Source organism: Scardinius erythrophthalmus, assembly GCF_964197995.2.
Source record: "Scardinius erythrophthalmus genome assembly, chromosome: 3".
Lineage (NCBI taxonomy): Eukaryota > Metazoa > Chordata > Actinopteri > Cypriniformes > Leuciscidae > Scardinius > Scardinius erythrophthalmus.
In genome coordinates this window covers 52,475,550-52,486,033 of record NC_138223.1, presented here as the reverse complement: position 1 = coordinate 52,486,033, position 10,484 = coordinate 52,475,550, and the positions used below count along the sequence as shown (strand labels likewise).

The 10,484-nt window shown below is 37.2% G+C and overlaps 1 protein-coding gene across 5 annotated transcripts in view; it reads right to left on the bottom strand.

The window, feature by feature from the left end:
• The window catches only part of LOC308688282 (uncharacterized protein), a 49,201-nt gene that overhangs the window by 819 nt on the left and 37,898 nt on the right, over positions 1-10,484 (bottom strand). The window contains exons 1-8 of one of the 5 annotated variants that reach the window (XM_081361246.1): positions 10,110-10,353; positions 9,611-9,934; positions 9,121-9,207; positions 8,675-8,752; positions 8,267-8,371; positions 8,149-8,183; positions 7,883-8,026; positions 1-316 (exon numbers count right to left, since the gene is read on the bottom strand). The exon at positions 1-316 is cut by the window's left edge and continues 819 nt beyond it. In XM_081361246.1, the coding sequence (XP_081217372.1) occupies positions 203-316; positions 7,883-8,026; positions 8,149-8,183; positions 8,267-8,371; positions 8,675-8,752; positions 9,121-9,207; positions 9,611-9,934; positions 10,110-10,149 (927 nt within the window). In that variant the 5' untranslated portion in view covers positions 10,150-10,353 and the 3' untranslated portion in view covers positions 1-202. Of the gene's footprint in view, positions 317-7,377; positions 8,027-8,148; positions 8,184-8,266; positions 8,372-8,674; positions 8,753-9,120; positions 9,208-9,610; positions 9,935-10,109; positions 10,354-10,484 lie in introns of those variants that run through there. The other 4 variants (XM_081361244.1, XM_081361245.1, XM_081361247.1 and 1 more) reach the window with 4 other exon arrangements.

Here is a 10,484-nt window from a genome sequence, read left to right as displayed (position 1 = left end):
TGCTACAGGACTGATAATTACATTTAACAAGACCATAATCAAATCATAATGAATCTGGTCTTTCTGAATTATGAATAGAAAAGACAAAAGGAGATTGGTGAGGACCCAATTTCAGTACAACAATGAAAATTATGAGAAGGATGAAGATTTCTCGTGGTTCTTAATATGTTTATGAACGTTTATTATATAATAGGTTTATTAGTTAAAATGAGCTCATTTGTGTTGTGGTGTTGGTTGAGGAAACACAGCTGATGTAAACCACTGTTGTTTCTGTGTCCTTGTCCTCTGGATTACAGTGACGTCCAGTGTCTTTGATCTACAGTCACAGGAAACTTCAGTTAATTAGTTAAAGTGCCTCTATTATGCTTGTTGGAATATTCCTCTCATGCAGTGTGTAATAGAGCTGTCGGTGAATGTAAACGGTCTGCAAAGATCTGAAGTCGAAAGTGCACGATAAATAAGTGTCTCCCAAAAGAAAGAATCGACTCTGAAGCACCTAAACGAGTCGTCAGTAACTCCAGTCTCACTTCTGTGACATGCATACGTAACGCAGTAACATATTTGCATAATGCCTGCCTATGGTTTTCATTGACTTAATAATGACCGATGTGACAGACTAAATGCATTAAAGACACACTGACCTTTCCATTCCTTTAGGTGTGTAATTGCATTTTAGAAAAAAAGCTTTTGTTGTAAATCTATTACATGTACAGCATCTCCACTGATCTCACAATACAATTATAAGTCATTTAAAGGGGTGGTTGATTATGATTTCACTTTTCTAACTTTAGTTAGTGTGTAATGTTGCTGTTTGAGCATAAACAACATCTGCAAAGTTACAACGCTCAAAGTTCAAAGCAAACCCCTGCTGGTAGATGTCATGTTAACCCCATTAACCCCTGTTGGTAGATGTCATATTAACCCCATTAACCCCTGCTGGTAGATGTCATATTAACCCATTAACCCCTGCTGGTAGATGTCATGTTAACCCCATTAACCCCTGCTGGTAGATGTCATGTTAACCCCATTAACCCCTGCTGGTAGATGTCATATTAACCCATTAACCCCTGCTGGTAGATGTCATGTTAACCCCATTAACCCCTGATGGTAGATGTCATATTAACCCCATTAACCCCTGCTGGTAGATGTCATATTAACCCATTAACCCCTGCTGGTAGATGTCATATTAACCCCATTAACCCCTGCTGGTAGATGTCATATTAACTCCATTAACCCCTGCTGGTAGATGTCATATTAACCCCATTAACCCCTGCTGGTAGATGTCATATTAACCCATTAACCCCTGCTGGTAGATGTCATTTTAACCCCATTAACCCTCTGGGGACCAAAAACGCGCCGGCGCGTTTTGCTCGTTTTTTTTTTTTAGCAATGAAAAATAAACACAAAATGCTCTGTTAATTTTGATCTTTAGTTTTCGTGTTATACATCAATCGATCCTGTTCAGTTTCTATTTTTTTTCTGTATACTCAAAATAAAAATAAAGTGTTTTGCTTTTTGACAAATAAAGAAACTTTAACATGATGCGATTGCTGCCTTCTCTCTATCCGTAAACTCCCATTTGAAACGCGTTCGAAAATGATCTATAACTCCGCGAAAATTCAGTCAAACAGGCAAACAGACCCACGGGCATAAAGCTTGAGATCGCATCTGTTAAATGAAGTCATTTATATAAAAAACAAATATTATCAGCTTCTGTAATCTGTATAAAAAGAGAGCGACTCCAGTCGACCTCATTACGAGCTAATTCACAGTAATGTGACACGCCCACGGAGAGCGCGTGCTATTCAAACGCAAATTCTGAGAACTATTGAAGATCTGTGAAACGCCCACATCAGCTGTAAACAAAGCGCGTCGCGATCGAGTGAGGCATAATATAGCCTACCTTATGGAGAAAAGATTCCTCAGAACAGTGCTGATATGAGGAACAATATATCCTGATATGAGGAGCAGATCCCGCTGAGGAGTGAGGTAGGCTGTTTTCTTTTCTCACGTGTGGAATAACGTTATGGAATAACGTTAGTGTAGGCCTATGCAAACCGCAAAAAGATGAATCGCATTTCTATAATATGACTCGCCTTTCTGTGAGATGAATGAAGGGTACATATTTGTAAAGACTGTTTAGCCTAAATATAAATCGCGCGTCTGTGTGTGAAAGAATAAAGTGCTTTGATATAGCCTACTGAGATGAGTAAACATTTATATGCCCTAATATTTTATAAAAACAACGCTACAGTCAGTCACTTGTTGACTAAATTTGGGTACAGTTTTTAGGCTACTGTAAAATATACTGCCACATAAAATAAGCTTTTGTTTAGCAATTTCTGCTCATATCTAACGTTTTATATATATATATATATATATATATATATATATATATATATATATATATATATATATATATATATATTTGTCAAAAATAAAGTCATAGACTAAGATGTTAGATGTTCCAATACGGCTATATTCAAACTAATGAATACATATGATAAAATGTAGGCCTATAATCTTTTTTCTTTTTCTTTTTTACAAAGAAAGAGTACACTTGAAATATTGTTGAAATTGTAATTATTGTTGTAATTGTAACATTTTTAATAAAATAGCAAAACATATTTACAAGAGAGATGTAAGCAAAATCTTAAATGGTCAATATAAGTCTTCTTCTAAATACATCCTTTGTCCTTGTATTGTGGCTCAGTCAGTGTCACACCTGAAAGGATGGCTCATTAGGCAGAGTCATTATGCAGAGTGGGTGTGAACTACTCCTCCCCCTCGCATATTGGCTTTCCAAGCAAAACCTGTTTTACACCATTTAAATCAATGTATTTTTTTTTTGTGAACGATAAAGCAAGACTTTTTTCATATAATTTTGAAGCTAGAACTCAAAGGGACCACATCCATTGGTCAAAAGTCTTGTGGACACATATTTAATATGTGTTTTGTGGTCTTAATTCAGCAACTTTCATTTTTATTTTTTCCAATAACCACGCATAAACATTATTCTCTTAAAAATACAAACATCTACATACAAGTTGCTTGCATATTATGGTAGCCCTGTTTGTGCTATATAGAGTGAATTTACACCTTTGTCATTAACATGTTTATAAATAACTGAAAAAAGCACAAATGTCAAGGCATGTCAGAACTTCTCAAGGGCCCCAAAAACACCTTGGTCCCCAGAGGGTTAACCCTCAGAGGTCGGCAATCACGCCGGCGTGATCTGCTCGCTTTTTTCCTTATGAGTTGAATTGAGACCCCAAATACTCTTTTGACTTCGATTTTACAAAACAAGTTTCATTCATCAATCGATTCTGTTAAATGTGTATTATTTTTGTGTATACTCACAATAAAAACAAAGTGTTGTGCTTTTTGCCAAATAAAGAAAAATAAACACGAGGCGAGTTCTGCCTTCTCTCTGTCAGTGAAGACCATTCTGAAACGCGTCCGAAAATGAACCATAACTCAGCGAATACTCAGTCAATCAGGCATACAGACACACAGGCATGAAGCTTGAATTCTCTTCTGTTAAATGAAGTAATTTATATAAAAAACAAATATTCTCATCTTGTGAAATCTGTATTAAAAGAGAGCGATTCCAGTCGAGCTAATTAGAGCTCATTCAGATGTAATGTGACTCCGCCCACGGAGAGCGTGCGCTATTCAAACGCAAATGGCTGAGGCAATCTGCGCAATCCTGTGAACGCCCCCATATCAGCTCGAGAAAACACAAGTTTATTCAGATCATTACTTGTTTACACCGTCAGCGCTGTGAGGAATAATAATAATGGAAAATGTCCCTCAGAAGTGCAGGTATATCGAGGAGCGAGCTGAGGAATACTGGTAAGTTTTTTTCCTTCTCACGAGAATTGGGTTTCTGTTCATGAATGAATGAACGGCAGAGATGCGCGCTGTTTACCACAGTTCGCAAAAGACAGTTTAAATTTAAATCGCGTGTGTGAATGAATTATGATGTTTTAGCAAAATGTATTGCTATACTGAGATGAGTAAAAATCAACTGAAATATGCTGAAATAATAATATGCCCTAATATTTCATGAAAACAACGTTACAGTCAGGCGAAATATGAAAGTAATGAATACATAGATAAAATGTAGGCCTATAATTAGGGATGGGACGATTACCGGTTTCACGATAAACCACGATAAAATGTACTGACGGTTAGTAATATCGTTTAAAATTTAATTATCATTAAAACCGTGTTTGATTATCGCGATTTTAGATCCTGTTCAGCCAGCAATCTGACGCAGGCGCAGCGCGCAATGTTATTTTTTTTTATTCAAGAAGGAATTGCGGAAGGCAGTGACCGTGCTTGGGAGATTTTTCAGCCTTTTAAAAGAACCAATTCTGAGGTGTGGTCATATTGTGGCTTTAAAAAAAGTCCTGAGGGAAACTTAATCGAGGATAGTCACCCTGTCAGCAGAACATGCACAAGAAAAAGTCGCTGCAATAACTTCAGATCTGCCGAGTCGTCTTGTGTGACCATCACCGACTGTTGTATAGCGAACACAAGGCAAGTTAACTCTGACCTCAATACCAAAACTACGTCTGGGAAATAATTGGGCATGAAATGTTGTTTTAAGTTAAACTATTTTATATCAATAAACGTGAGGCTTCCGCAAAGAAAAGTTGGCAGCAAGTGGCTTAGCCAAAGACGAAGTTCAAACTAGACTATTAAGAGTGACATTTAAGGGATAATAATTTATATTCATTATACACTTATTACACCGATTTTTTTTACCACATAATTACGGGGACATTGAATTGAGATTAATGTTTTCTTACCTTTTTATAATCATGTACAGCGTACAAAACAATCGTTCAGACAAGATGATCACAACAATATTATCAAACTCTGTAAACAATAAATCAACTCTGATTTATTCATTTTCAATACAATTAAAAACGGAGACGCAAGACGGCAAGTTGTATTTGAATGAAACGAGAGAGCGCGTCCGTTGTGATGCATGGTGTAACGTCTGTCAGAGAGTTTGAAGTCTGCCCAGATGAAGAACACATGACAGTGCAAATTAACTGGTAGTTCCACGAGACTTTTATAGATGTTTTCTCTCAGTTAAGCACACTCTTCACATACATGTCGAAGAGCGAATGTTAAAAGGGAAAAGAAAACACTCTAAAACGCTACAAATCAAAGTGGAAGTAAACACATTATAATAAAACAACGGTCAGCAGTAAGAGCAGTCATCTTCCTCTTTGCGTGATCAATCTCACTCTCACTGTGCGTGCGCGCTCACATACAAACAGCATGCATACAATAACGTACGCCATAGAAGAAGTTATCTTAAAGGCACATCCACATTCATGTCATGAACACTACTTAACACTAGGTGGCTGTTACAATGGATGTGCGCGGTCTTATAATGCGTTGCTATTGACGACCGTCATTATAAGGAAGGAAATGCTTTAAAAAGTGCATAGAGCTGCTTGTTTTATTTGTTGTTTGTTGATTTTCAAATATAAAACTTGTTGAAATGTCTTCAGTGTGATCATCAACTCTTTTTGAACACTTTCATCTTGTTTTAACAAAACCGTGATAATATTGATAATCGCGATAATTTTTGGTCACTATTACCGTGATATTAAATTTTCATACCGTCCCATCCCTACCTATAATCTTTTTTTTTTTTACAAAGAAAGAGTACACTTGAAATATTGTTGAAATTGTAATTGTTGTAATTGTAACCTTTTCAATAAAATAGCAAAACATATTTACAAGATAGATGTAAGCAAAATCTTAAATGGTCAATATAAGTATTCTTCTAAGTATATCTTTTGTCCTTGATTTGTGGCTCAGTCAGTTTCACACCTGAATGAATGGCTAATTATGCAGAGTCATTATGCAGAGTGGGTGGGACAATGTAATCTAAGGTGAAAACCACTCCTCGTTCACGCCCCCCTCGCATATTGGCTTTCCAAGCAAAACCTGTTTTACATCAATTTAAATCAATGTATGGTTTTATGTGAACGATAAAGCAAGACTATTTTCACATAATTTTGAAGAAAAAACACTAGGCGAGGACATCCATTAGTCAAAAGTCTTATTGACACATATTTACAATGTATTTTGTGGCCTTATTTCAGAAATTTTAGTTTTTAGTTTTTTCAATAACCATGCATAAACATTATTCTCTCAAAAATGAAAACATGTACACACACGTGGCTCACATATTGTGGTAGCCCTGTTTGTGCTTCATAGAGTGAAATTACACCTTTGCCATTAATATGTTTATAAGCAACTGAAAAAAGCACAAATGTCAGGGCATGTCAGAACATCTCAAGGACACCAAAAACAGCCCAGACCCCAGAGGGTTAACCCCTGCTGGTAGATGTCATTTTAACCCATTAACCCCTGCTGGTAGATGTCATTTTAACCCATTAACCCCTGCTGGTAGATGTCATTTTAACCCATTAACCCCTGCTGGTAGATGTCATGTTAACCCCATTAACCCCTGCTGGTAGATGTCATGTTAACCCATTAACCCCTGTTGGTAGATGTCATATTAACCCATTAACCCCTGCTGGTAGATGTCATGTTAACCCATTAACCCCTGTTGGTAGATGTCATATTAACCCCATTAACCCCTGCTGGTAGATGTCATATTAACCCATTAACCCCTGCTGGTAGATGTCATATTAACCCATTAACCCCTGCTGGGAGATGTCATATTAACCCATTAACCCCTGCTGGTAGATGTCATATTAACCCATTAACCCCTGTTGGTAGATGTCATATTAACCCATTAAAGGAGAACTTGGTAACTTTTTTAACTTAATAAAACTGTCTAGAAATCATTTGGATGGTTAGACAACCTGTTCTGGTGATATTGGTGACTTTCCCCGCTCACCCCAGCGTTCCCAGACGGAAAACCAACCTTGCAACTTGGGGACTACCGTCCCGGTAAGATAGAAATTGGAAGTCTCGTGATAAGCGAGAATGAGAACAAGCGCGAAACACAAATCACTTTACGGCAATTCAACATAAACCCACACGCATGTATGATGTATTACCAGATTACCCACCTCGGTAGACATAGCTCCACACGATACAGTTGGCTTGCTCCGATCAAAACAAACGCACATGAGCAGCGGTAGAGAGGGGGAGGAGGCCGCCGCAAGTGAGTTTTTTACGACCGTGTTGTGACATATACGCCCCCCCACAGCTGTAGGGGGAGCTCGTGGGGAAAACATGTGACAACAAAAGGGAAAATCAGCGAAGAAGTGACTAGAGTTCACTAGAGTTACCGAGTTCTCCTTTAACCCCTGCTGGTAGATGTCATATTAACCCATTAACCCCTGCTGGTAGATGTTATATTAACCCATTAACCCCTGCTGGTAGATGTCATATTAACCCATTAACCCCTGCTGGTAGATGTCATATTAACCCATTAACCCCTGCTGGTAGATGTCATATTAACACATTAACCCCTGCTGGTAGATGTTGAAACTACACTATTCGGCTTCAACAGCATCTTTCTCCATTGACATACAAAAAAAAATCCTTATTGTATGTTATATATGAACTTTATTTATACATTATACAGTTTATAAGCTGTGTTTTGTACAGAAAAGTGTGACAAAAGATTGAATAATTAAAACAATGAATATTTTACAAAGAGTCTTTTTCATTTATGGTTGATTACTGAATATATCGGACCCTCGTTTGTTGAGATGTTTTGTGGATGTGTTGCTGTTACGTAGATCAGTTCTGTCCCGCTGTCCTGTGTTGCTTCAGGAGACTTTATATTGGCATAATAATCACCGGCTGTATCTGTCACCTGATTGGTCGAGTGGGTGTGACTGGGGTTTGAATCAGGCTGGCGATTGGTTACTGTGGCGTAAACAGTAGAGACTTCTGTACAGTTGTGGAGGTGTGATGCAAGCGTCTGATTGGATGAAGATGCAGGCGTCTGATTGGATGAAGATGTTACCACGGTGACGTCTGTGTTTGGAATCTCCTCATACATGCGGTCAGTCTGAAAAACAACACATACATCAATAATTGAATAGTTTATGTAGATAATTTTCTCTGTTGATCAATAAACAATCATTTAACATGTATGTCTGATCTTCTACAGGTACAGATTTGAACACTCACCTCTGTATTGTGCTGCATGTTTTGCTGTAATAAAGCTGCATGAAAATAGAGAGTAAGTCAATTTACACACTAAAATAGAACTAAATAATAACACTAATAATCACAAACAATCTGTTACCTGTCCCAGATTTCATCTTCCTCTTCTTCAGGATGATGAAGGTTCCAGAACACAGAGTCAGAACCAGCAGAACCGAACCCAGACCGCCAGCAACAGAAGCCAGATCTGTACGTATTATATTGTATAAAACACAATGCTGATTCTGATATTATTGTTAAATGAACAATAACATTCTTATCATTTATATAAATAATTTGTATTATAGTACAATAGAATATTATATTGTGTAACTGAAATGAAACTGCAATGGTAAACCTCAACTCTTCAGAAGGAAACGCTTCTGTCTGTGGTTTATGCCAAAGCAAGTTAACCACACGTGCCTCTACAAATGTTCAAAGCAATTTCCTTTCAAAGAGTGATCATGTGATCAGAGAGTTTCATTATGGGTAGTGTAGTTTGTCTTCTTACTAGTGTTTGTCTGATAGAGTTGAACTGTAGTATTTCCTGTTGTTGTTCTTGTTGTTTCAGTTTCTATTTGATGAGTCTCTGACAGAGAGAAACACCAGTGACTGTGAATCATGCAGTGAGAACATGAACACATATAAACTCTAAAGCTCTACATTCACACACAAACCATTCACATCATGTGAATATGAACAAATGTTAATTTACACTGATTACTTTCAACTAAAAATATGTTAATGTTCATTCTAAAGACACTCTTATCCAAAGCAACAAGTGCATTTTTAATAACCAGGAGCAAACATCTGAGGACTGAACCTTCAGTCTTCAACAACTTTAACACATTTAATCTCAAAGGAATCATCTAATATATATAAGTGACTTCAAGTACATTTAGAAGCACAATATTGAAGAAATAAGAGTCATAAAGAGCGACAGACAGAGGAACTGACCTGATTGTGGACTCAGTTCTGTTGAACTGAAAGATGACGGTGTTTCTGAAGAAGGGCTGATGGTTGAAACTTCAGTGGTCTTTTTACCTGAAGGGTCACAGGAAAGATCAACTTAAAACACTGACACCGAAGTTCATTTAAAATACATACAATCTTTCATTCAATCTCTGTTTTAATCACTCTGTTTCTTGTTGTGCCAAAGAAATCCAGTAAAGTCACTTTAACGCACTACCAAGTCATAGTTATAGTGACCAATTGGACCCTAATATGAAGTGTGACCAAAACATGGGAAATCTTTTCTTTGCACTTTTGTCAGGTAAATAAAGTTGAAACATAATTAACAAATCACAGATTATTCATTTGTATTGCATTTTATAAAATTATCCAACTTTTCTGGATCTGGGGTTGTACAAGATTAATGACTTGATCTCTCACTCTCAGCTGGTCTCTGTGCAGTTCATTTCTGCTATTAACGAATGTGATCACTTACCTTCTTTAACCAGCAACACAATCTTTGAATAGACATCAGTAAAAAAAAAAAAATCAGAAGTAAAAGTCCTCCTCACAGCACACCAGTATCGGCCTTCATCCTCTGTTCTCAGATCAGTGATGGTGAAAACTCTGGCTGTCGTGTCGTCAGTCAGAGAGAATCTCTCGTCTTTATCTGGAGATCCTGATTTAACCATGATGTTTTTATAGTAACACTCCCCTTTACAGAAATACTTTGAATATGATTCATATTCATATGAGCATCTGATGTCAACTCTCTCTCCTCTGTATCCAGTAATTGTCTGTGGAGCTCCAACAACAACAGCTGAAAACACAAATATCATTATATAGAGCTGTTATGTGTGAGCAAGAGACATAAGCAGGCCAGAATAATAACTTACAAATATCATCCATATGAGTCTGATGATCATGTGATAACAGAGGAAAAACAAGAGAAGATGTCAAACTCTGTGGAAAAGAGCTGAGAGTCTCAAACTCACCTGTACAGATGCTGGAAAAGAGCAGCAGGACGTCCAACATGATGAAATTTGACAAGCGTTTCGCTGAAATAAAAGACCAAATTCTGTGTGGCAAACGTTACTGTCGTTCTCTTCCGTACTGAGTGATCAATGTGTGTCAGCAACTAATATTAACATTTCCTTCACATGTTGAGAATCAAACTCATACTGTTCACTGACTGTGTGTCTGTGTTTCCATGTGGCTTTAGGTGTGAAAACGCCTCTCAGTTTTGACCAGGAAATGAACTGTGAAATCATCAACCACATCCTGTTTCTGTTCTGTCTTTAACATGATTGAGAGCTTTCTGTTGCCCTTTTGCTCTTTTTCTACTTCCAATTTTTTTTAATATATATTTT